This window comes from Athene cunicularia (genome assembly GCF_003259725.1).
Source record: "Athene cunicularia isolate RWA chromosome 14 unlocalized genomic scaffold, athCun1 chr14_part1, whole genome shotgun sequence".
Lineage (NCBI taxonomy): Eukaryota > Metazoa > Chordata > Aves > Strigiformes > Strigidae > Athene > Athene cunicularia.
In genome coordinates, this window is record NW_020799118.1 from 7,688,942 (window position 1) to 7,716,826 (window position 27,885).

General features: G+C 35.9%; 1 protein-coding gene across 1 annotated transcript; it reads left to right on the forward strand.

Annotated features, from left to right (window-relative positions):
• The first annotated feature begins 239 nt into the window (after window positions 1-239).
• Window positions 240-27,120, forward strand: CYTH3 (cytohesin 3). Its single transcript, XM_026859153.1, has 13 exons — window positions 240-243; window positions 1,880-1,986; window positions 2,537-2,601; window positions 3,017-3,083; window positions 7,254-7,372; window positions 10,557-10,637; window positions 12,745-12,857; window positions 14,296-14,444; window positions 15,222-15,333; window positions 22,531-22,607; window positions 22,689-22,760; window positions 22,888-23,042; window positions 23,665-27,120. The coding sequence occupies exons 1-13, from the start codon at window positions 240-242 to the stop codon at window positions 23,735-23,737; spliced, it is 1,194 nt and encodes a 397-aa protein (XP_026714954.1). The 3' UTR covers window positions 23,738-27,120.
• Window positions 27,121-27,885: the final 765 nt, after the last annotated feature.

Below are 27,885 nucleotides of genomic sequence, written 5' to 3' on the forward strand. Positions count from 1 at the left end.
TGCTGTGGCAGAGTTAGAAAATTAAGAACTCTTACTAATACTGGTACTGTAAAATTTTAATCTAATTTAATCTACCAATTTAATATGTCAAAAATGCTTTAAGGATACTTCAGCATACTTTCTACCTAAGAGAGTGATTGATTATACACAGTTTGCCTTTTTAATAATCAACATTGGGTAACAGTCTTAATTTTTTTTTTATTGTCAGTACTCAGTTAACTGATTGGAATATTTATGGCATGGGTATGTATATAGTGTTTGTATAGTCATAAAATCTCTTTGAATTTTGATGGTTTAAGATCTCTGAGCATACATGTAAGACAAAGATGTGATGTAGGCACATGTGTTTGTAAGGTTTGATGTGAAAAGAATCTTACCGGTATTTGCATGCAAGGAATTTTTAGGAGTGAGTGAGTTTCTGATGAGATGAAGGGGAAAAAAACAGGTAAACATTTTGAAGTCTGGTATTAGTTCAACAGAAGACTGTCATTTCCTAAACTGGAAGTAATTGAATTATGTGTGTATCTGGAGTAGTTAAATGAGATCATTTGCCATAATTACTTTATGTCTAACAAGGTCTGTTGCCATTTAGATTTTATGTTATGATTTGAATCTTAAAAAGAGAGGAGCTTAACCACTGGATGTTGAAAATAACCAATATATTATTAAGATTGGAACAGAGGCTGTGTTTCAAGTGTGTCTTTAAAAATCTGCTGTCAAGGTGAACCTTCGCTTGTGATCTGTTTGCCACAGTCTGTTAACATGTGTATGTGACATAAAGAAACAGCTTTGGCCACCCCAAATAACAGTATTTGTTGTTTGTTGCTCTTGGGACCGAATCATTTAAATATCTTAATTATTTTTCTTGTTCCATTTTACTGAGCTAGAAGGAGAAGCTGTTCTATAAATAAGGAGCTATTTCCAAGAAAGTGTGTAGCATTAAAACTGTTTTTATGGGATCATTGCAGAGGAGGTGAATATTTGTGGTTGATGTCTAGTGCTGTAAAGTGAGTGAGAATAATCTCTGTCCAAAGAAGTTTCTTGCTAGGGAAAAATCTAATTGCTCAAGAAAAGCAGAGGTTTTGTGTGAATAACTTTTCATGTTTCCTGGTTGTCAGAGATTACAGGGTAAGGTGCTGCTGCTAGAGTGATGGAGTAGCAAGTAATTCTTATCAACCCGGTAATGTATTTGTTTTAGCGTAGCCAAGGAGAGACCTAAAATTGACTTAAATGCTTCAGACTCACTTAAATGATGTTATACAAAACCATAGGTTTGTGATACACTGCATTAAATAACTTATTTAGACTGTATATTTATTTGTATATCCTACTGATGGAAAGTATTTGCTGTTAAGGATGTTAGTATTTTACTTAACCTGCATCTCTGCTCTACAAAGCAACCAGATCAAGGGATGTTATCTGAAATTAGCACCAGGATATGCATCTTGGTAATAAGTTGTATATAGCTTTGGCTTTTTTTTGGCTTTTTTCCCTGAAAGATAGTCATGTCTTTTGAATCATAATTAATTAAATGAAAAATTTTGGTCTGTTACTGAAATAATTGGAATGATATTAGACTTGAATTTGGCAAATAAGCTGTAGAACAAATCTTACCACATATTATATGATAACAAGTTCCCTTTGATCATCTAGCTTTCTTTTGAAAGATAGTTTCTATCCATAGTCATTCATTCAATTAACTTACTATTTTATAAAGTAGAATTCCAGTAAATTCAGTTTGTGGTTTTTGGTTATATGTTTTGGTTTGGGTATTTTTCTCTGAAAATGATTCCAGCTGAAACAAAACGCCCTGATGTTTCATGTAAGCTTATTTTTCTTAATCAGGTTTTTGTGATGAGGGATGCTTGGAAATGCTAAGACTGTACATTTTGCTCTATTCCAGTGCCTGATGACCTCTCCATAGAAGAAAGAGAAGAGCTTCTAAATATTCGTCGCAGGAAAAAAGAACTGATTGATGATATTGAGGTAACTGATTTATCTGTAAAGGTCCTTAGAAGACTTATTCAGTAAATTAAGTAACAGTAAACTGCATACTTAGGTATGTATTCCAGGCAGTGTTTTTAAAAGCATATAAATGGCTTAAACTAAATCTTACTAATAATGAATAGGATTTATGCATCATTTGTGTGCTTTTAAAAATGCTAACTTCTTTATTTACATAATGCAATATGTGTATATGTACACATTTGTCGAATCAAGAATTCATTAAACAGCAGATTTGCATACAGGATAGGTGTGAATGAGAAATCTGGGTAAAGAAATTCTATGCTGCAATTGGTAATGGCAATTTGGTCTTGATACTCTGACATGGGAGTTTAGATCCCATGTGTATTTAACATTCAGTTGTGGTAAAATCTTTAAGCTAAATATCTAAGGAAGCCATAAGATTCATCATTTTTCTTCAGGTGACAGCAAATATTAGAAAATAAAATCTAATGGATCATATTATATGATAGATGATTGCAAAAAGCATTATAATATAGGTTAACATATTGTCCTTCCTTTTTTTTGGCAGAGATTAAAATTTGAAATTGCTGAGGTTATGACAGAAATTGATAATCTGACTAGTGTAGAGGAAAGGTAAGTAATTCTAACATATGGACATGATTCAGTAAGACCTTGGAACAGGTCTTCCAGGAATAGCAAATAAAAACAGCTTTAGCATGCTAAACAAATACTGGATCACCTTTATTCAGTCTGTTATAAAGTCTCTAAAGCCTGACTTTATCCTGTTCAGGTGTGTCATTTATTTGGATAGAGAATATGCTGGATAGAATTTTAGACTGTCCAATAGGTAATGATATAGTTCTCTGAAACTGTAATCACTTGAAAGAATTGAAAATAGTAACATAATTTTCCCCCTTATAAAATGAATGTCTTGTTTTTGTAATAGAAAATACAAAGTAGCCAAAATACAAATTAAAAGAAGCTCCTCCAGAAGTTGTTGTTTTTGTAAAAGATAACTGCTTGTTTTTATTTTTTTCACCATGTGTAGCAAAACCACACAAAGAAATAAGCAAATAGCCATGGGAAGGAAGAAGTTCAACATGGACCCTAAGAAGGTAGAGGATTTTTTTCCCCCCACTTCTCAGTAATCACTTTCCTGCTTGTAATATGATCTATGACAAATACAGTCGTGTTTTCTTAAGAAAACATTTCTGATAAGTTCACATGCCTGATTTGTATATCCTGTAACATACTGAGCAGAGAGTTAAATCAGAAGCAGTCACCTAGATATTTGCTAGTCATGTGTGCTTTTTTCACCTAAGCGAACCCTTTTTGATAATGGAGGTTATTTATCAGCAATCAAATATGACAGGTATTGATTGAGTTGGCTTGCAGAAAGATTATATGTACCTGATAGAGGTGTTCTATGTTGATATATCAGACATAATTTTAAAAATATTTTGATGCTTGGTTATTAGTGAGGCCATATGTTTTTTTTTTTATGCCCTGTTGTTTTTTGTTTCTTCTAGAATACTTTTAACATGTTTTTTTAATTTGTTCTATAGACTTTTATATTTGCATATCTAAATTCTGTTTGTGAAAAAAGCATGTGTGAACATTTGTGTGTTTGTATACATATATACTTATATATGTGTACCTGTATGGCTTGTACAAACACATACAGGTAGAAACTTGGTTACCTGTTTCACGAAGTCTACTGTGCATTCTGCCAAGAAGTAGTTAATTTCTCTGCAGTGCCTTTACTTTTTAAAAATAATTGTTAATTTTCTGGAAAATTCAGGGACCCTCCACATGTTCTTACGGACCTCCTCCAATATATTTTAAAGAGCTGCTTTGACGTACTTGACCTTTAGCCTTTATTTCTCATTTTACATCTTCCTTGCTTTGTTTTACTGCCTTCTGTTATTTGTAATTGAGATTACATTTTGAATTTGTGGAGAGTCTTCTTTAAGGTCCTTTTGGAAATTGTTTAGCATTTGTTTTTCTGGGTTAATTCTTGCCATGTTTTCTTTCCAGTTTTGTTGAATTCAGTTACAGTTTGTGGCTTTTCTGTGATGTTCCAAGTACAGTGCTGGCTGCTATTCTTCAGGCTGTTTTCAGTCTACTAGAAACACTCAAATACTTTGAGATACAGAACCCTTTTAAAGCTACTGACCATGCCTTTTATTTTTATTTTCCATTTTGGTGACTGTCTAACTTTATGTTGAAGGCAGAATATCCCCAGATATCCTGATAGTTTGCTGTTGTCCTCGAGCTCTTTCACATCCTATAAGTTTGTGGCAAAGTCACAGGGTGATGTCAGATGCTTTCATTCCCATGTTAACTATTTTTTGTTGCTGTTCTTGCTGGGTGAAATTTTTTCTATAAATAGATGCCATGGCTGCATTGCTACTGTAACATAATTTAAATGTGGTAAACAGACTTACAATAGTAATTTCTTAATAATGTCTATGAATCAGTGGTGGCCTGCAGTAGCTGGCTGCTCTAAAGCTAGATCATCATGTTGTTTGCAGCTGCTACTTTAAATTACAGGCAGTTAAAACATATGTCCTTCTAATGTTGAGAGAATTAACTTGGGGTCATTGCAGAAAGGATGTTTTTCATTCATAAATGGGAGGGAAGATGGTCTCTGGAGTTAGGAATGTGAAAGAACTGGGATAGTATGACAGGTGCTGAATCCCCCAAGTTTTCTTCTCTAAACCCAAGTAAGAGATCTAATGTTTTCATATGAGCAGGAACAGAGTGAGGTAATTTTCTTTCACTGCTTTTATTTGAAGACCTTTACATGTTCTAGTACATACGTAGAGCAGTTCTCCCTACCTCCACCCAGAAAATCCTCATTCAAAATAGCTGTGTTTAAGGCAGTTACATGATGTAATATCACGTACCCTGCTGTTTGGGTTTGGTTAACTAGTGTGGGAAGGGCTGTAATGGTAAAGTTTGTAAAACAGTTCAAGAATCTCTGTGCAGAGGACATAAAGCCATGCGGGACATTCACAGCACTGGAAGTCAGTACTGCCTGTGTCAGGCCCAGAAAATGAATTCTCTCTGACAAAGGCAGGGTTTCAATAACTGCAAAATTTGTAATTAAGTTACTGTAAAATCTATGAAATTCAAAGCAGATTTAATTGCACTGACTTAAAAAAAAAAATCTATGGAATATTTGTAGTGAATATTGAATATTTCTGTAGCCATGAATTTTGTGTGGTGAGGTGAAACTAGTACAGCTGTCTTCCTTAAGAAAATTTGCCTCGAGACAAAAGATAGTGTAGGAGTTGATGAGGGTTTGGTAGGCCTGTTTTACCATTTATTCCAGACGCAGGAGATGATGTCCCAGACAAATTCCTTTTCCTTTCTATTTAATTTGTGGCTCTTTAACAGCTTAAAAGTTTAAAAAAAAAAAATCCAGAAAAAGGAAATATAAATTGATTTTAGTGGTGTGTTATAGTATCTGCTTCTGTACACAGAAATTTGTTTTCTGTGCTTCTAGTCATGTCCATTATCTTTTTCAGGAACTTGTACAACTTCTTTAAAAGTGTTATGGTCAATCTGTTTACACTAAGTGTGAATAATATGGTTCAGGTGTTGAACAAGAGAATCTGCAACTGCTATTTCTGATGTCTTTTAGAAGGAAGGTTCTCTGTTGGTTGACAGAGCTGGGGGCTTTTTAAAGAACTTGGTATGGGAAAAAACATTGTGTTTCATACTCAAATGATTTTTTTGTACAAATATTTAGTTATTAAGTAAGCTTTGAAGGGATCATTTTTGAGGAACACTCAGCTATTTCTGCTTCAAGATAAAATGGATATATTCTTGCAATGAAATCATGTCTGTACTGAAATGACTTAATCAAAATATTAAGTTGTCAGAATATCAGCCTGTCATTGAAATTAAGCTTTCAGGTGATGATAAAATTGTGTTGAGAGAATTGCATTCCAGACTTTTTGAAAAAAGCTTCAAGCCTTATAAAATCACAGTTCATTTTCTTTGTTAAATTAGGTCAGAAGATTGACTTTTTTTGTCAGTCAGGTAATCATTTCATTATAAAAAAACCCAGAATCAACCAAACAGAAGGATAATTACTTTTCCGAATGTTACTGCAGGGCCTCCTGTGCTATATCAAAAAATAATGGGAAATTTTCCCAGTTGCAATGAAATAAATATATTCCATTTGCAGAAATTGAAAAAGTTCTATTATTTCTGAAATGATGAAATATTCTAGTAGAAAAGATTTGGAATAATTTATTAAGCCCTTCTCTACATTTTTGGAATCCAAGACATTAAGGTTACTTTTAGTTGCTACTTTTCACTAGCATGCTGTTAACAGCTTTATGAAAACAGCAGAAATAGCAACATCTTTGTTGGGATGTGTGGTGGGAAAAAAAAGAGTGCTATCTCTTCATGACCTGCTGAGTGTTGGAGTAACATTCCTTCCATCCTTTATGTAATCTTTACATAACTCTTAGTCTCCTTTCTTTACCGCTTTGCAGAAAGTTCTCTGGGCATCCCTAGAGTGTGCCAGTTATAGGGCCAGTAATTTATGGAGGCATAGGAGACCAGGGGCTTGATCAAGCACCCACTGAGGGACAGGGTAAGACTCTCCTCCTGGTTTTGATAGAAGCTCCGTGGTAGAAGCTTGACTGGTTCATGAACAGTCCTTTGTGAATAGTTTAGTTTCAGCACAACCAGGAGTCACTGATAATCCCAGTGTCAGTGTAAACTCTTTTAAACTGGTTTCAGTATCCTCAGCTGCGACTTCTACTGCAAGTAGAATAAGCAAGGCTTGATGTATTGGGTTGCAGTTTGTAGATTATAACAGATGCTTTATTTTGTGTCATGATGGTAATTAAGTTATTCCTATGTACCTCTTCATTATATGATTTTACAGATTATGTCTCTGCAGATATAGTGACCAGGTCAACTCACACATTTAACTCCAAAGAGCAACATGGAATCATTATTCAAATAATATTTGGTATTTCTATTGTTGAGGGATTCAAACTGCCACCTAGTACTTCTAGCCTTAAAAATGTGTTCTCAATATAATCTTTAAACCAGTACTAAATATTGCTTATCTAACTGAAAAACATTTGTTCACCATTTCATTATATATATAAAAAAAATAAATCTGTAGGCTAATGTAATAATGTGCTGTATATGTGTCTGTGTCGGTATATTAATAACAAATGTTATGAGCAGTACTTACATAAATGCTTGTAGAAGAAAACATAACATTCCTTTTCCTCTGGAATTGCTCTTCCCAGGGAATACAGTTTCTGATAGAAAATGACCTCCTGCAGAACACTGCAGAAGACATTGCACAGTTCCTTTATAAAGGAGAAGGATTAAATAAAACAGTAATTGGAGATTACCTCGGTGAAAGGTAAAATAAAAATACTGAAACTTTGTTCTTGAGTTTACAAAGCATACTTACGGGTTTTGGTAGTTACCTTCCCCTTCACATGCTGGATGAGAGAGCAACTCTACTACTCTGAGATCTGTAAAAGCTACAGTGGGAAGTAAAACTACCATGGTATTGTGATAGGGTTTTTTTCTGTTAACGTGTTGTTCTTTTTAAATGGGTACATTGTAGAATGTTATTTAATTCATTGTAACTTGCTGTTTTGAGAAAATACCCTTAAATTTGGCTATAGTGCAGAATTTAATACCATAAGCTTTGGAATGTCTGAGAGTTGTATTACAGCAGTTCCGGTAACTCTTGATACTGTGCCCAGACAAGGAGTGATTGCAGTTGCTAATAATTGGAATGTAAAGAAATTACTTATGAACAGAGGTAGTTCCTGGGACAGTAGTTATAAGCAGGTTTTAACGTTGTCGTCTTCCTGCTCGCAAACTTTCCAGAATTAGTAAGGAGATTTCTCAGAGGGCAACTGCACCATATCTTTATCAATCTTAGTACAATAAACATGCGACATGCATATTTATGCATACTGTTGCAAAACACAATCAAAATGCAAATTATTCCATTGCTGTGCAACCCAGGAATTGATTTTGAAAAAGGCAGCAGAAAGACAGAAGTGAAGAGTGGATTGGAGTACGTGTATCTGCATGCTTGTGCATGTTCCAGTTCAGATGCCATTATGGAGGTTTTAAACATTGACTCATTTAGGATATACTCCTGTAGTGATACGTTCTGGCAGATCCCTTTTGAAGCACCCGTAATCTGTTTACAGTACAAATGGTTTAGTTTGTGCTCAGCAGTTTCCTCCTGACTCTAATAGGTTTAATGAAAGTCTTTACTGTAATATTTATATCTTGAAAATAGATCTTCACTATGAAATTTCTGTACAGTATATGTAGACATTTCAACAATTTTTATACAACAGCATTATGTGTCGCTTGAATATGTGAGCAATCAGTATTATAAAATCACTTATATGTTAATGTCCATAATTGCAAAGCTTGTTTAAATCAGTCTGTGTCCATTTTTGAGAGCTGCATTCTACCTTGATATTGTCTTCTGAAATCCTTCCAGTTTTTCTGTGAAGGATGTAATATTAATATGGTAATGGCAATATGGCAAGTGGTATTTCTGTCTTTTTTTTTTTTTTTTTTTTTTTTTTTTTTTTTTTCACTTACATGAATTTATAAGGGAGGTGGAGATGAACAGATGACAATCAGATTTTTCAGGAAATATGTATGGAAATTTCAAAGTAGTCAGGTCTGGAATGGGGAGCTGATTCGTTATACTCCTTTGAACTGCATCATTAATTTCTTAGAATCCTTAATTTCCTAGAATTAATTATTTTTATTCATGTTTTTCTGAAAACGATGTATTGGGCCTTTTGGTCCTGGGGTAAAATAAATACCCTGGAATAAAATAAAATGTGACCATTGAGGCGATCTTAAACAGGCCATGAAGTGATTTGTGCTATGCAAATAGCAGTGCATATTACAGATGAGCGTTTGTTGAGTTACACGCTATCATTTTATCAAGGCATTTGGAGTCAGGACGTTCTCTTTTGTTTTGCCACTCCCTCTGGGGAAACCATCATGAATTACTACTTCATTCTAGCTAAATATAGCTGAAGACAGGACCAGGATAGTCAATGGAATTAAATATTTGTGTAACATTTTGCCATAAAGAGTTGTATTTTAAATTATTGACTCTTTATAGCATTATAGCACTCATCAAACTGGAAAAAATTGAATGCTAAAATGGAAAATGATAATACCTAAAAATGTACAATAAATAAGGGATTAATTACATACTATAAAAGATTTAAGATTTCTTTATATGTTGGTAAGTTTTCACTTACTTTAAGTGGCTCTGTAGACGTTTCATGTTTGGCTTGTGTCTTTGGAGCTGTACTCAGCACAAGTATCACTATTAATCCAGTCTGCATTAAAACCTAGAAGAGCAGAGATTGGAGTATTAGACTAATACTAGAGTATAAGACTAATACTTATTCTGAATTACTGCAGCTTTACGTACATATAAGCAAAATCAATGTTTGGCTTAGAGTAACAAAGTACCCCTATTCAGCCCTACAGTTGAATTGTGCAATACTAAATTCTATGAGAATTGCTTCGTTTTCCTTGACAGAGCTGATACTGTAAGCAATATGGGGACTTCCTAATGAATAAATGGTTTAAAGGTATTTACTTACGAGTGTTACAGGTTAGTCTGACTATGCAGTTAGTAACACAACAGGTAATTCTTGGTGGATGCACACCTCTCTGTTTTCGGGTGGAGGCTGATATGCAACATTCTGTCTTGGTGATGTATTTAAAGCACACCCTGAGGTTTATAAACCTTTACACTTCTGGTGTATGAACTCAGTGATGGTGTAGACTAAATACTGTCTGCACCCAAATAGTTTTGTGTTCATTAATGTTTAAATGTTCTTTTGCATTTAGACACTTCTGTATCAAACAAAGCATAATTTGGCTCATGGTTTACATAGAAATATAAAAGATAGGTGAGAGGAAGCCCAATCAAAACCTATTCTGATTTTAGTAAACTTTCATTGTAACGATTTTTCAGGCTGGAGTAAGAATATAGTATGTACTAAGTAGCTCTTTTAAAAAAGCTGTTCTCTTTTTTTAGGAACATTTCTGTTCCTCTTTGTACATAAATTAATATACTGCTTTAATATTTTTTGTTCTTAGAGGAAAAAATGGGATAGGGTTTTTTCCATGTGTTTGCATGGCTAAAGAAAAGTCTTTCGCAGAAATTGTGTCATGAGTTCTTCGGTGAATAAGTTTATCAGATATCATCCCATATCAAGACAGCTGCACTAGAAATAAATGTGACATGGAGAAGGCCAGGCCATTTTCAGGTCATTTAAATAAGCAGTGCTAAAATCAGTTCAACTGTACTGGCTCTTGATAACCTACCTTTTTAATGCCAGCAATAATGGCTAAAATACTAGCGTTAAATCTAAAAATACTTGTCAAATAAATGTGTAAACTATTTCTGATTACTTGACTTGATCAGTATGAACATTTATTTCCTTGCTTATTCTTGGAAGCAAATAGAGATAACTAACAAGCCTTTAAAGTTCAGAACTGTAATTCTCTATTTCCATTTTTGTCTTTCACAGAGATGAATTTAATATTAAAGTTCTTCAGGCTTTTGTTGAACTCCATGAGTTCGCTGATCTCAATCTTGTACAAGCCTTAAGGTGAGTAAATTCCTCCTTTTTTTTTTTCCTTTTTTTTTTTTTTTTTTTTTACCTGAGCTTCCTTGATTGAATTGCATGTTCATATGAGTCACTGTGTTGATTTATTTGCCAGAAAGCTGATCTACAGCTCAGCATGGTTATACACATTACTGTGCAAGTTAGCAGAGACAGCTCTGTTTTAACTCTTCCAATTGCTTGTGTGTGTGCTGCCTTCGAAAAGTGAAAACTTTTAACTATTTCAGACAAATACAAACAACTGAAACGTAGCTGTAACTCTGGTGCGCCTGCCGTATGTGGACATTTGAATATCTGTTTTTATACCTTAGCACAGAGATAGGTAAAAACCAGTCAAAGCCCTAACCCAAGCAAAGACATATTATTTGCTGCTGTCTTCTTTCTCCTTTCCTTCCACCTCGATTTGTTCCTCTGGGTGGGGAGGGGGGGAAATCCCACTGACCATAGTCAGTGATTATGTTCCGTTTACAAAGATGTAAACTTTGAATCAAATAATTTCCTTTTACTTTCATCAGAGTTTCCCAAGTTGTCATATGAAAGAAAGTGTAATATCTTTGTGTATTTTTTTTTTCCCTGGCTGAGTGATCAGTTTATTTGATTTCTCTAGCATGCCAGCATACAGTGACCTTGTGCAGTCCCTTCTCGTCTTGGTGGAAATCCATAATAGATCTAGCAAATTAAGTAGATTCAGACAGTTCTGCCAATTCCATTGCCACAAGTGACTCCCTCCTGACACCAGATAAATTGAAATGTCCATGTGATCTTTGTCTCTGGTGCAGTGCCTCGTGATGTGGAGTCAGAACAGCTTTGCTATGGTTGAGTGATATGGTGGTGATGATAACTTGAGCTGCCTGAGGCTTGAGCTAAGGAAGCCTTTTCTCTGGCTGCTGAGGCTTGTCAGGGAGGCTTCATATTCCTGTCTCTTTTACCCAATTTAATGTTAGGTTTGATTTTATTCTTCCTTAGCAGCCGCTACTATTAAATGTTTGTATTTTGGTAGCTTACAAAATTCGTGATCTGGGTTGGAACCTTGCATGAGGTGAGTAAAAGACAGTATATAGAGCTGACAAACTAAAGATGGCCTGTGACACTTTAATATAATGTCCTAAAATGAAAACTGATGAAGACAGGAATAAATGGTTATTCTGTTGACACGCAGTGTACAGGGAATATTGAGAACTTGTTTTGCATGGCAGAGCATGTAACTTTGCTGGTTTAGATCCTGTTTTAATTCAGATAATTCTTTTGCTGAGAAAGAAAAAGAATAAGTGATTAAATTAATTGGAGCTTTTTAGCGCCACAGTGTGCCAAAAGTGAATTTGTGAAGACTTCTGTCCTGTATGCATTCCAGTGTACCTATATATAGAAATAGTAAGTTATGAAAGTAAAAACTGTATTCCAGTTCATGCTGCTAAACAGGAGCGCAGATCTCCTGCACGTATTACAAAATTACTGGATGATATCATGTATCTCTCTTTTTTACCATCTGGGTCTGATTCTTGTAGGGTGAACTTAGACTAGACAGGCAGCACTTCTCTAAGCAGTGGGATTTTTTGTGGTGGTGTTACTATTTTTTCAGTGGTTGAGGAGTTCAGGATGATGTGTTAGGGTTTTTTTTGTTGTTTTGTTTTTTTTTTCTCCTTGCTTCTCTTCCCCACCAGAAATACTTTATGTAATGTGTCTTTTACATTGTAAGTATAGACTAGCTGAGTGTTTATTGCTTTTAGTAGCCAGGAAACCCAGGGAGGATTGAACTGATTGTTTCCCCATAGCATTCTCATGGCAAAAATGGGATGCATACAGAAAATTGTTTACTAGTCTGGAAAAAAGAGAGTCTCAGAAAATGAACTGCCATATTATCTTGCCTGATAGCATGCAGTGTTGCTGGCTGAATAACTGGGCTAGCCATCTGTGCATGTTGCTTTATAATAGCTCCTGACTTGTGTGTTGAGAGATTGAGAATATATTTCTAGGACATTTTATATAGATGTTCCTGGGGGATTTTTTGTTGTTGTTGTTTCTGATTATTAGTAGTGTATGTTTAACATATAAATATTGGAATGAGCCTAACAACTATTCTTCCCTTCTGTAGGCAGTTTCTGTGGAGCTTCAGACTCCCAGGAGAGGCTCAAAAAATTGATCGTATGATGGAAGCTTTTGCTTCACGCTATTGCCTTTGTAACCCAGGAGTCTTCCAGTCTACAGGTTAGTCGGAGGAAACAATAGGATTTCTTAAGTGTATATGTTTTTGGGGTTTTTTATTTTGGTTTTTTAATCATATATATTCTTCCACATCTGATGCAAGGAGACAATGGTCAGTTAGGAAGTTCAGGATAAAATAATACGTGAAATGAGAACTTTCTGAGAACTGAGAAAACACAACTCTCTACTCCTACACTTTGTTTCCAGGAGTGCAAGCTTATGGTCAGAATGCATTTCCATTTATAAAACTTCAGCATTAATAGATATCTAAGCCAATTAAAATATAAAACACACTTTAAAAAATGTCACCAAAGATTTTGGTTAGGAATTGGAAAAGTAAGATTTTCAGGGGCTTAAAGGCAGTAGAGACCAGTAGGTTGGGTAGTCTTGCTTGTCAGTTATAAGGACTTTACACCTGATTAGCTCTGTATCAAGTTGACCTATATATGGGTATAGTATATTATCTAGAAAGTCATACATTTTTATGAGGACTGTAGCCTTTCTCTTTAGCAGTCTGTTCAATAATAATTATCTCAGTTAGAAATGCACCTCATTTTTCTGTTGAATTACTTGGTTTAGAATTACTCAAGTCATAAAAGCTAAGAAAACTTCGTGATACTGCACAGAATGCCCTAGCATTGGTCTGTTTAGTTCAATGCACACATAGCTTGCTGTTGATCACTTAGTTTGAGGAACAAATGGGCTAGGATAAGGTTAAAGCAGGGCTGCAAGAGATGGAGGGGAAAATACTTACTGAAAACAAAATGCTGAAGATGCAAAAACATTTTTCCTCTATGTAGCAGAGAGGTTTTCAGCCTGCTCTTTCTTACACACGATCTTGTACTTGAATTCTGGGACAATTTACTATAATCATAACTGTGTCAAGAGACATGATAAGATCTCCTTTGTAATCTTGTGATATTATTCAGTGGTACTAGCCACCTCATGTATGCTAAGAAAGTGAGTCACTGTCATTTCCAGTCTGTTTAAATGCAGTTCAAATATTACTTTGAAGAAACTGTTCTTTCTCTTTAGAGAAAGCTTTAGAAGTACTTTGAGTAGGAGTCTGATAAAGTCTATTATAAGATCTACCAATATGATCGAGGCAAAATCTGTGTGCAGAAAACATTTTGCCCAACAACAGTTCAGTGTTTCAAGGGAAATGTTAATTTAAGGTGAAGGCAATGATTTCAAAGAGCTTAAATTTTTTTTTGGATTCTCTTGTACTATTTGCATTTAATTTGAATTGTTATATATTATGTCTTTTTAAGCTTACTTCAACAATTTTAAAGATTTGATACTTTGATTTTGTGTATAGTGCTCAGGATTTTTTGACTACTTGTTTCATTTTCTTTATCAGTCAGAATAAGCTATGTATTCATTTTACAGGCTTGTGCCACAATGCATAGTAAGATAAATAATTTTTCAAATCTTTTTTCAGATACATGCTATGTGCTTTCATTTGCCATCATTATGCTAAACACCAGTCTGCACAACCACAATGTAAGAGATAAACCAACAGTTGAGAGGTTTATTTCTATGAATCGTGGAATTAATGAAGGTGGAGACCTTCCAGAAGAATTACTACGGGTAAGTTAGATTGAGTAAGACAAGGCATTGCTTTCTGTTTTTAATAGGAAACATAAAAGTGTATATGACAGTTCTCAGGCAAATTTGCAGAGGGACAATAAGAACATTTTCTAGCATGTGAGTAGCTGAAAGAAGCATTTTCTGATGTTCACAGCTTCTTTGAGCTTGTTCTCCCTGTATTCAATCTTTTGTTGAGGAGAGGAGATTCCAGAGAAGACAGTCTGTATATCTCTCAGTAGTTTGCTGTTTACAAAATTCTTGTGGAATTGGTGGCTTATGAAAAAAAAGTAGTATTTCTGGGTAAGTCAGAGAAAGCTGGAAAAAATAGTAAAATCGTTGTTTTGTTATTGCCTCTCATTTCTTCCCATGTGTCTTGTGGAGCTTCCTCCTGTCCCTTGAGATATCAGTAAAAATACTTGTTTCTCTAAGACAGTATAATGGTCTAAACCATTTTCTGGAAAGCCAGATTCATTTGGCAAAACTTGCACTAAATGAGACCTTTTAAATACCGAATGCTGCAGTTAAAGAAAAAATGTCTTTGCTAGGAGTGCTTATAAAATCTGTAAAAGGGACACTTGTTTACAGATGAAGTAGTTTAAAATCAAACTTAATCAAAGTAGTAAATAAAGATTTAGAAGAGATGGTCCAGAATTTTATGGACAGTATTTCCTGTGCTTTCTATACAAAGAGTTTGAGAAGCAGTAAGATATCGTCATTGCATTTTCTGTTAGACATTTATTAATGAGGTCTTTTTCCTCTTTTTTTTTATTTTTCTAGAATTTATATGAAAGTATTAAGAATGAGCCATTTAAAATTCCAGAGGATGATGGAAATGATCTAACACATACATTTTTTAATCCGGATAGAGAAGGTTGGCTGCTGAAATTAGGTTAGTTATAAGGGCAGTTTTGCTGCTGTATGTTTGTTTGTTGTTAGCGTGTTTGCCGCTTCCATGTCTATCAGCTTTCTTGTGAAGGTAGTAGGATTAACTTTGTAATTTGTATTTAAAAATGTATGAATCAAAGTAACTCCTTTACATCTGGAGGTTGTTACTTCCTATTTTACATATCCAAATTAGCAATCATTTCAAACTTTGAAGTTTTATTTCTGATATATGAGAAATAAAAACTCAGTGACAAAGGAAACGCTGTATGATGTTTACCACATGCTGTGAGTGATAAATAACAACTAAGTCTCCATAAGGTCATTTCAGAAAACTTTGTGATATTTCAGCTCAGTTTTCTGTGTATTAAAAAAACAAAACAAAACAAACAAACCAAAAAAACAAACAAAAAAGGATTTCTCTTCAAACAGTTATTTTTGTATGTCTTTATTTTTCCATATTATTTGTGAGTTTCTCTTGGTTTGGTTTTGGCTATGATTTTTTAATGAGTGGTTTAAATGTGCCTTCTTGTTTTCCTTATGGCCTATGACCTATCACCTTTCTGTTCTGTGACTGGCTGTCTCTGCTTATTCTGCATTAGGAGGTACGTATCTGATTGCTTTCCAGTCTCCTCTTCTTCAGTTGCTCATTCTTTTATTTTCTTCCTCCTTCCTCCTTTTTTTCTTTTATTTTTTTTTAAATCAAATTTTTTGTAGCATTTTGCTTTATCACTCAGTGTCACTAACAGTATCATCAGTGGTACTCTGAAAGACTGGCATGTCAGTGTCTAGCTCACATGCGAGTGTGTTCTGCAAAAGAAAGTGTGTACATGTAAAGCGGAAGAATAAAGATGACTATTCAGCATGTTCTTGTTCACTGAAGAACGTAACAAGGGAAGAATTACTTCTGCTGAGAGAAAACAATGTATCTTACTCTTGTAATGAAGTTCCAGAGTGATTTTTTTTCTTGCTTGTACATCAATTATATTAGATTATTGAAAGACTGATTACATTTGAACTATGCATTTATAAAAGCTGTTCTTTTTCTTACTTATTTCCTTTTTAAATAACATACTTAGTTTACTTAACAGAATCTTAAATGAGCATCAAATCTAGGGTTGCAGAAACCTCTGGTAATTTGCAGTCTCTTGGCACTGCAGGGTGGTCTCATTTACAGACTCAAAGTTGATGGGATTCACTTTCTTACTTGGGCTTCAGGATTTTTTTTTTCTAGATGAAAGAGACTGAAATTTTATTTTAACATTTGTTTTTCAATGAAATAAACCTCTTTTCTATAAAACACCAGTACACACTCCAGTAGAGCCAGTTGTTGGCCACCTTAATGTATAACTGCTTGTTAAAGTAGAAGGAACTTTGTGCTTGGAGAATGGTGACTAAAGTGCTGGGGGGTGCACAGGGGGGTGAGTATGGTGCAAGTAGAGCCTGGTTAGAGCCATGGGCCTGCTTGACCAATTGCACCTGGAAATTAGTGACCATGCTAGTGCTGGAAGGAAATAGATGTGAGAAGGGAGTATTTGGAATTCATTCACATGCTCTCCAATGTCTTATTTTGACCTCTGCACTACAGATGGTATAGAACTCTTTGTCTTTCTAACTACAAAAAAAGCAAAGCCCTTGCTTTTTCATGTGTGTTGGCTCAGCTGGCACAGTTTCAAAGGTGACTTTGCAGCTTTTCTCCATTTAGTGTAAGGTGATAGTTATCTCAACAGAAAAGGTTTTCAAGATGATGTAGATAAAATGTGCTTTCTGGAGAAGAGGTTGGGTATAAGCCCCTGCTGTGCATATTTCTGTTGCCACTGTGCTCTCATCTACTTAAACACATACTGAGAGTCCAAGCAAGTGTGTGGGTATGTGTAGAGTAGTGACAACATCCCTTATGGAAGAGTCTGTCAGTAAAAGACACAAGAGATCTGATAAAAAATAGAGGAACAAAGAAATTTGAGAAAAAAAGGTGACTGAAAGCCAGTGAGAGCTGCCAGGTACTTCTGCCCTATCCATCTCTGGCTCTGGCACAAGGTCAATAAATCTAACTTTTCATGATGTATGATGTAGATGAGAGAGAGTGCACAGAAAGCCCAATAGTAAAAGCATGTGTGAAACGGAAGGGTGTTGCACATAACACTCCTATGGCATGACGGTTATTTGAATAAAGAAACGTAACATGTCCAGGAGCCTCTGGTGAATCAGCCTGTAAATACGTGAAGCTGTGCTTCCGTGAAAGACTCTGCATTTTTTTCAGCAGACATGGACTGGTGCAGGCAAATACATTTTGCTAGTTTAGGTGCATTGACCAGAAATAAACCTGTCAATCTTTTTTTCTTTTTTTTTTTTTTTTCCTTTCTTTCCCCTTCTTTGAGTTTCCTATTTGCTAGGAGGCTTCCAACTGTATGTTGAGAGTGCTCTCTTGATTCACATTGTTTGCATTTTTGCAGTCCTTTCTGTTGGGAAACACTTCTTGTGAAATGGGTAGGGTTTCCCTCAGTTTTGGAAGATGCTGATATTAAAAGTTTCAGTATTGTTGAAATGCTAAGGAGACTGTATTTCTATGTGAGACTTTTAAGTGCTCAGTTGTAATAATACTCAAAAGTTGAAATAGAAAGTTTTATATAAAACTATGACTAAGACAACTTGCAAACCCTGAGTATATCAAGAGAGTATTTTGTATTTGGTGTTTCTTGTAGTCAACTCTTGCCATTTCTCTACTTGTGCCCCTTTTTTAATATTCCAGGTCACTGCTTTGATTATCTGCTGGGCAGGAGATGGGTATTGTGAAACTTTCATATACTGTAAAATTGGTCTGTCCCAAAGACCACTCTAGCTCTTTAGCCTGGCATTGGGTTTTGGAAAGTTAGGAGGGTGCAAAATGCTTTTGGAGTGTTTGCTGGTCTGAATTGTTCAGAGGTGACTTTGTGTAAGTCTGAGTGCCAAACCTGGCAGCCAGACAGCAATTCTGGTTTTATCTATCTAGACTCAGCTGGTGCCTTTATATAGATGTCTTTATCTTGGTAAACCTAAATTACCATTCCGTTCTACATTGTTTGAAGCATGGTGTAATGAAAATAAATGCTACAAGTTAAAAAAAAATGAAAGGTGCTGAGTGCTAGTGAATCCTTGGATAGAGCAGCTTGAGACATTATGAGCTTTTAGGTTTTTCTGCATCATAATTGTTAGTGGTGTATTTTTTGCTGTCTGTGCTGTCTGTCCCGATGCCCAAGGTACAAGCGTTTTGCAAAGGGAGGCGTTTCTTTGCCTAAAACAGCTTTTCTTGGCAAATAGCTTGGTTTGCGTAATATTTTATTCTGTTTAGAGGGAAACTGTGACATTATTTCACCAAACTGGAGAGGAAATGATTCGAGCCAGACACATAATGGTGTTAATTTTTTCTGCCAGTCAGACAGTTACTGAGAGCTTGGAGGCTGTCCAAAAGCTTTGCATCTGGGCCCATCCTGGCAGTGGCATTTATCCCGGTGCCTCTCTCCCTAAGAGGATGTCGTTTCTCTTCCCTAATCTGGGGCAAGAGAAGAGTGGTGGTAGATCAGGAAACTGGTGCCTTCTGCTATCTGCCTGGCTCTCGTAGTAACTGATGCTCTTCTAGGTTGAGGCAGTTAGCGTTGCAGTCGAGGGAAACTTCTTTTTCAAAGAAACCCAAATTTTGATCCAGTCACCTGTATAACTGCGCAGTTCCTGAGTCCATTCCACCTAGTGGCATCTAAGTGAACTGAGAAGAAAGAACGTTTTTGACACACGCCCCCCTCTCTCTCTCTTTCCCCTCTAAAACTTATGTGCTGAAGATTTGGGTAGAATTTTTAAACTCTAGATACAGTGCTCCCTATAGTCTTAAGGCCTTTTTAAATTTTGAAATTGGTGTTTCCTAAGTCATTGCCAGTTGGTTTTCCCTTTAGTATAGGTGTTTTCTTTCACCTTTGTTTTCTAGTTTATACTTCACTCAGAGCTGAAAGAAAATAATCCTGTGTTGGGTTACATAGGCTAAGAGGGTTTCTGTTTCTGTTTTTCTGTACATTTTGCCTCGTTGTGGACTTTTCTTGTAGTTTCCTTAGATTTCCATCTACAAGATACTGTGCTGCTTTGTTTTGTTGTTTGAGATGTCTTTGCATTTTAGTTAATCAGCTAGATCTTTCAGAAGTACATCACTTATCTCTCCATTTCTGTAAATGTGTATGGGTTCATATGCTGATTTTATTGATCCTCTTTTACTAAATTAATTCATTCCATTTTAATCTTGAAAAGGCTGGGAGCTGGAATAAGGTACAAAGTATGGTACTAAACCCTTTGTTGTTGTTTTGTGAGCCTACAGCAATCTCTGCCAAGGAAAAGAATGTTTTGTTATCACGAGTTCTTTACCCATTAATCTTGCATGCAGTGTTTGCAGGCCACAAAGCCTTATCATCCAGCTTCTTGGGTTTTAGCCCATTGTAAAGGCATATTAAATGCATGTTATATGGTGACCCCTGCAAACTTGATGAGTACAGATTAGATTGCCTTTCAAGCTTTATTAGAGTTTCTGTGCAGTTGGCAGCTGCAACTAAGTAATTTGGTGGGGAGACAAGAGACTTGTATGTGAAAATAGTTCCTTGTCCCGCCTAAAAATCCTGGCTTGCTGCTTTTTTCTGGAGGAGAAGAGTAATTCATAGCTTGGTGGAGCAGCGACTTAGGGTGTATTTCCATGACTCACGTGAGCATTGTAACCCGGTGAGCTACTGGCTGTTTTAGGGAGAAAGGAGAGATAAGAGGGATGCTGTTGGAGATACTTTCTGGCTTCAACATCAGTACTATCCTAGAGCTGGGAAATGTTTCATGACAAAAGCTTCATCAGAAATGCAGTATGATTATAAGAAGTTCTGGGTTTGAGAAATCTGTCTTTTCTGAAGAGAGGGAATGTTGTCAGGAAAAACTTCAGCAGATTCAACTGTCATTTACTACTTGGCACTTCATGTTGTTGTAGGAGGTATGTGTTTTAAGTCCCTTGTTTCTGCCTTAAATTATAAGCAGGCCTTCTTTGAAATACATGGGTATTACCTGATTTTTTTAATTGTCTTTTGATGTGTTACTACAGTTTATAAGAAACACCTTTGTTCAGTTTAAGCTGCCTCTGTGATAGTAACCTGTTTGCCTCTTTGGTTCATCCTCTCTCCTGCTGAATTGTTTATCTACTAGAACTGGGCAAGCCATGACATTTAATGCTAGCTGATGTTACCTATTAGCCTGAAAAACGTGGTGACATTTCTGTGCCATAAAAATGTTAAATGATGTTAGCCTTGTTAACCTTAGAGCAGAACATGACTTAAAGTCACGGCAATGAACACTGGGTTATATGAAAAATTGTCATGTTATGGCGATAGCATGGACTGCCCTGGCAGTTGTCTTGACTCAGCTGCTGCTTATTCATTGATCTGGAAGTGAGTCTAAAGTTCGCTGGCTTTCCATTCCTAGCCCGAATACTTCCTGATATTTGAACTAGCTCTCAGTCAAGGTGATGGGATTTTTTCTAGTAACTTACATATCAGTTTGAATGCTTCTACAGTGCTTTATTTAAGGGTCTGTCACAGTGGTTGTACTAAAATGGCACCAGTTCTTCACTCACTGTCTCCAGTTCACTCAACCATTCATTCTGTCACGGCTTCTGCATCTTGCACTATTTTGGCTTCTCTTATTTCACCGCACCTGCTTGCAGATTAAATTTTTTTTAAGATATGTGTGCGTGCAGTAGAAACATGAAGTTTATTGAGTACATTGAATGTGGGGAGTGTGTTGGCACTGGGTTATCGTGTAGGTCATGAAACCAAGCAGAAGATACAACATGCAACGTACTCAGTCTGCAATGCAAACATGTAGTAGGCTGGTATCAAGAAATTACATTATATTCCTATGTGTTCTTTAATATGATTTGGATTTCTGTATTAAACAAACACCCAGCTATCTCAAGTAGAACAAAAAGATTGCACATCTTAGATGCAGTTATATGACTTGGATTAAATTGGGGGTCTTGTGTGTACTAATGGTGTGCTCTTCTATGCACGGGTGTTCAGTAGCAAGATCAACTATTTTGAAATGTTGGGTTAATGAGATTAAATCACTGCTGAATGGATGATGCACAGGTGGTGACATAATCCTGAAGTCAGATAACTATGGTGGAACTAAGCCTGTATATTAATAACACATGAATGCTTTATCTACAATCATCTTTCCTGGAAATGAGGTTTAAAAATAAAGTAACTGTGGAATGCTAGACATGTTCTGAAGTAGCCAATGGCAGAAAACCAGCTGAAAGGAACAAGACAATAATGTGTGATTCTAAAAGGAACTGTTCCCTACAGTGTAGGGACGCTGACATTAGCGGGTGTAAGAAAGAGGAGCTCTGTGGTTGCTGTTGTCTAAACTGTTAATGCAGAAAAAATTGGCATTTTTAGAGCAGTAGCTATTCCTTCTGTCAGGTGTGCTCAGAGATATATTAACACAGCAAGAGAACATACTTCTAAAATACTAAATTATGAAAAGTAACTAAGTGGTATGTTTTGGCATAGGATTTGCTCCTTATTAATGACACATCATATTTGTTCTGCTAATAATGTTTATAAGTATCTTAAACAGTTGATGTTCAATCTGAAAGTAGAGATGGGTTCTTAATTACATGTCTGCTTATGAGACAAGTGAGAAGGTGACAAAATGCCCTTAATTTTATTGATGGGACCCTTTTCTTGTACAAGACAGGCTGTGGAGAAGGTCAGTCTTGCTGAAGCCAGTTACAGGTTTTGCTGGTGATTGGCCTCCCTTTGCCCTGGCAGCACCGAATGCATTTCTGAGGGCCAGATAATATTAATATTTTTGATGTGGTAAACAACTGTGATGGCATGGATGGAGGGAGCAGGTCTGACTGCTAAACTATTACATTCTCTGTAAGAGAGGAGACATCTGCAACTTAAGAGCATACAGTTTTTGTGGCTGGTCAGCAACACCATAGTTAAGGCTGTCTCAGGAGTTTGATCTTGGTATGAGAGTTACAGTAACATGTTCCTTTAACCTCAGCTTGTCTGTGCCTGATCCATTTATGATTAAGCAGTTAAGCCATATTTTGAAAAACAGGCAAAAGTAAATTACTTTCTTACTCATTGTTGAAGCCTTGACAGCAACACATGTTTAATTCAGCCATACCTTTTGATTGTAGGGGGAAGAGTAAAAACGTGGAAACGGAGATGGTTTATTCTGACTGATAATTGCCTGTATTACTTTGAGTACACCACAGTGAGTATATATTACAGTGAACTTCTTTAGTAATCAAGATATTTAAATGGCTAATAATGTGATATTTTCCTAATTTTTTAGGACAAAGAACCTCGAGGAATTATTCCATTAGAAAATCTTAGCATAAGAGAAGTTGAAGACCCTAGAAAACCAGTAAGATATCTTAATAATTTTTTTTTAAGATAAGTAAACCATATAGAATTTGGAAGTAGTGTTAAATTAAGATGTTTGTCAGTTTTGTTTTGGTTTTTTAATTTATTTCTTCATTTCTACCCTCCAGAACTGCTTTGAGCTCTATAACCCCAGTCATAAAGGTCAAGTAATTAAAGCGTGTAAAACTGAAGCTGATGGTAGAGTGGTGGAAGGCAACCATGTAGTGTATAGAATATCTGCTCCCACCCCAGAAGAAAAGGAAGAGTGGATTAAATCTATCAAGTGAGTTTAAAGTCTTAAATGTCTTTCAGAAATTAAGTGTAAACTCTTTTCAGAGTAAGATACTAAGAGAATTTGTATTCTAACTTGTTTGAAGAATTCTGATGTCACGGTGTCCTCTAGGATTAATCACAAGCTACGTGGGGTTGATGGATCAAGATACAAGTCTCCCTGTTACTGTCTGGTCCTGAGGAAGTAGCGCTACTAACTTAAATGTGGAAAACATGAATTTTTCTTTTAAGCAGATGTAAAGCCTTGTGCAAATTGTCTTGAACCTAATTTTATTAGATTGTTACTTCACCTAGTAATTAACTTCAGTGACATGTATCTTAAGCATGTTCACAGTGCATCTTTAAACTTTCACAGTTTGACTTTTATCTTGGAAGGTTTATAAAGCAGACCTGCAATTAAAGAAATAAACAGTGGTCAAGATGAAGGTTTGAACTGTTAACAAATCACAGCTGAATAACATAGTTTTCTGAAGAAATATTTGTGATGCTTGGAAGTCAACCATCCATTATCTTATTAAGAGTGTGGAGTCATCCACGGGGAAGAGAAAAAATAGTTTCAGTTTTCAAAAACATATATTTCTAACAAAACTGATGGTTCCTTTTTTCTCTTCTAGAGCAAGTATCAGCAGGGATCCCTTTTATGATATGCTGGCAACAAGGAAACGAAGAATTGCAAATAAGAAATAGAACGTGATCAGCAACTTTTATACCTGCATCAGCCTATAAATGAACGTATGGTTGAGTGATAATGTAAAAATTGGACAAACTAAATGAAGACAAGAACTGTAAATTTTATATATAAACACTTTACTATGATGTAAAAACTTGGCAAGACCTTTCAGGGTAAATAGTTATTGGCATGTAATTTGAAGTAAGCTTCAAATCCCAGAGGATAACTATAATGAACTTAATTCAACTGAAAACATGGAAGCCTTGTTTTACTTACATTAGTCACAACTCCAGCTTACTTGGGTTGGGAAGGAAGGAATTCAAGGCTAATAGTAAAATGTCCTATACCTGTTATTTGAGTGCATTTCCCATAAAAGGAGGAGTGATTATAAGACTTTCATCTCTCACTAAAATGCAGTACCAAAAGTGGAGTACAGTGTGATCTAGCACTTAATTTTTCAAGCAGAAAACCCACAATCTGTTTTCAAATCTTGTGTGTTTCGCAGTAAATGAACAACTGAATGCAGCTTTCATTTAGGATTTGCTCTCCTTCCTTGATGGAAATGGCTTTTCTTCAGAAATGCAACTCGGTGGTAGACTGGCACCTACGTGGTTAGCTAGTTGTGCCAAAGGGTTTGGTCGATATGCACTGAAGTATACACAGGTCCCAATGGCAAAGGTTTGAGTCTGTAGCCATGACACTAATTACAGATGTGGTTTGATGTTTGCCAGTAGGCTAAAACTCATTCCTGTCTGCTCATACACTCACAATAAGCAGTAAGATTTAATGACTGGTTTAATCTGCTTTTTATATAGTAAGATCCTTCTTACATTTTAGATATGTTGTAGTTTAATTAACACTAAGTTACTACTAAAAGAGTAAGATGACAGGGCTTGCGTGGATTTTTAAAGAGGAAAACCAGGAAGGTGAAATTTTTCTGCAGGATACAGCCCTATAGAGTTAAGCAAGCAGGATTCATTCCTTTGCTTGATAACAAACTTTGGACGTACCGAAAAGTTCAGTATTTTTATTGCGTTCTTAAAGGAGATTTTTCAGATCTGTGCTTCAGCAGTTGAAATTGAAAAAAATGAATAGACAGCCTTATTTTTACTTTAGAAATTTTACACATTGATTACCTAAACTCCCCCACAAGCATGTGTCTTTTGTAATTTGTGGAAGATCTTTCTGTGCTCCTACTGTTAGTCTTTCGGTAACATGCAAACTGCTGTGGCAGATTTTACTAAAATGCTTTTCTATTGATGGTGCACTTACCATTCTTAAGTTAAAACCCCTAATTCCACAGTGGGGGCAAAATCTGGGGGCTTTGGACCCTACTGCTTTTGTTAGTACTCAGTTTTTCACAAACTTGTTGAACCTGAGCCATGCCTACTGTGCCAATGAATGCTTTGGAGACCCAATACATTGTCAAAACAATTTTGCTTGTTGAAGTTACAGAAGCATCTCTGGATACATGTTAGGGAAATGTGCTGCACTGATGATACCACAGACTTAGTAAGTTCTATTTCAAATCTCTTTTTAACTGTAAGGGAGAGTGTGTTTCATTGTTCCTGTCTTACTGATTTGCCTGGTTTTGCATGGGTTGTCAGCTTGTGAATGTTTTGCTTTATTGTATGTTTGCAAAAAAGGCCGAGAGGAAAAGAACAAAGTAAACTATTTTTACACCTTAGATTTTCCCCAGAGATTGTGGAATTGCAGTCTACTTGGATGGCTGTTCAAATCTGAGTACTTTCAAGGGATTGAAACTCAACCAAAGGAGGTAGAATCCTTGAATAAGTATCAGTGTGGGGACATGTTTGCTTAATGGAACACATTTAAACTCTTAATTAGAAACAAATTAAGTTGCATGTCCTATGTTTGCAAAGCAGAGTGATTATAGAGCTGCTGACATCACTTGTTTTGAGTCTTCTGTTCCACAACTCCCAAGCTTTGTTTCCAACCAATGCATACATCAGTTTTAGCTTTGGATAAGTAGATTTGTAATGCAAATAGTGCTAAGCCAGAACCAGTGGTACTAATGAGTGTAAAGGTGAAAAGCAGCAAATAAATTATTTCTGGAGAAATGTGAGATTACAAAAGCATTAAAAAGTAATGAAGCACTTTTGTATCAATTCTTATCTTCTGAAATATCACCTTCAAGAAAATCTATTTATTTAGCCAGGTGAGGATGTCTGCCTGTAAGCATGAAGGAAATGCCTTGAGAGTTCATTTGCTGTATTTAGTTTGAAGTTCTTATATCCGGCAGAAATACTTATTTAGAGTAACATGTAACTGAGGATATTATAGCAGGAAATATATTATTTCTTAGCATTAAAATGCAACATCTTAAACAGCTCTTTGTGGTGCTCAATGTATCTATTTAATTTACCAAAGCTAATGGAATAACATTCTTGTGTGTGATAATATTTGATTTCAAATGTTCTTTGTAACAGTATTAACAGGGAGTGAAACTGGCCCAAGATTTCCACCGGCCACGAGGCCAGTAAAACAAAGTGGCTTGTGAAAGTTTTGGCCAAATTAGGTACTATGCATGAGGGTGAAGAAAAATCTCTCGACCCTTCCCTTTTTTTAATGGGCTTAAAGTCCAGGGGTGGCTACTAAGACGAGCTGCTCGGTGGCCTAAAGCAATGTCTGTTATGGTTTGGCCATGCTGAGGAAAAGTCCTCTGGGGACAACAGACTTCTCCCTTCCTGTTGCACTGAAACTTGCATTAATTCAACTTTTTTTTTTTTTAACATTGCCCTTTACAACTACAGGGGCCAGCAAGAGCCACTACTGCTTCTGCCATGTGCGTGGCTTCTCACAGTGTCTAAACCATTTGGCCACTAACATCAGCCACGTTGCCAGTGCAATCTAGGGAGAGAACTGTATATAATACTTAAGCTCAGCTGGACTGACTTAAATTTTACAATATCTGATAAAATAAGCTCTACATCACTTAACATTTTGAACCGTTTTAAACTGGTACAAAACTGAACCTTTGTAAACTGAGCAGCATTTATAATGCTTCATATATAAAAACAATGCATATTTTTAAGATTTATTACATATCTATGTAGATATGCTTGCTGGAAAAGCTAGGTCTGTTGTAGACCAAATGCTACAAATTAAGACTTGTGGCTTACCAGTTTCATTTCTATATTTTCTTGGAAAATGTTTCTAGCTAGAGTTTAAATATAAAATGTAAATACTGTACAGATATGTATTGATATATAAGTATTTACTTGGTGTACACAAGTGATTTGCATGACAAATACTCTGTATCAATCATTGTTAAAAATGTGATGTTCTATGTAAATCCACTGCAATATTAATGTTTTCATTATCATTAAGACCTGTTGCTTAAATCTGGAGATTTTCTCAAAAATAAAGTGTGAAACTACTATTGTGTAACTCCTCATTTACCAATAATACGTGGGAGGCAATTTTTTTCTGAGAGCTTAAGTTTCAATTTTACGTCATGTGTTATAACTGCTCTTGTAAGTAAAAGGCCTCTTTTCCTTACATCTAGGCACACTGATTTAAATTATCAGGTTTAAGTTTTCAGAGAGAAAAACCTTCAACTGCAAATTAGATTGTTTCAGTAAAGTATGCTACAACTGAGTGCTGTTCCATTAAGAGCTGGTTTCCCTTGAGAGCCACCCTAAATTAAGGAGGTATTTTGTGAGTTCCCTTCCATGAGTTTGTCAGATCTAAGTGGGGGGCAGTAATCAGATCTCTGCTCCTCGAGTAGATTAATTAGACCTCCCCAAATTAGAAATAGCTAACGCTGCTGCAGTTGCCCAGTCTGCTTTCTCCATAGCTCGCTCTGAAGCTGTCAGGACCTGCCCTCCCTCCAGGTGCTGCTTGTTAGCTAGTTCAGGCACTTGTTGCTTCTGAGGTACAACAGTCAACACTTCAACTCCTTTTATACGTTTATGTCGGAGTTACTCATCAGACAAAAGACAAGACACAATCTTGGACCTAGAGGACAAAAGAGGAAAAAAAAGCCAGATACAGGAAAGGTATGTGGTTTCTTTGTCATGTTACTTTATGTAACTTCACATAACTGTTGCCATAGGAACATTATGCAGGGTACACTTATGGTTTGGCTTTATGGTGTTCTCCATGTACCAAAATATTACTTTATTTAGTAAAACATTAACTT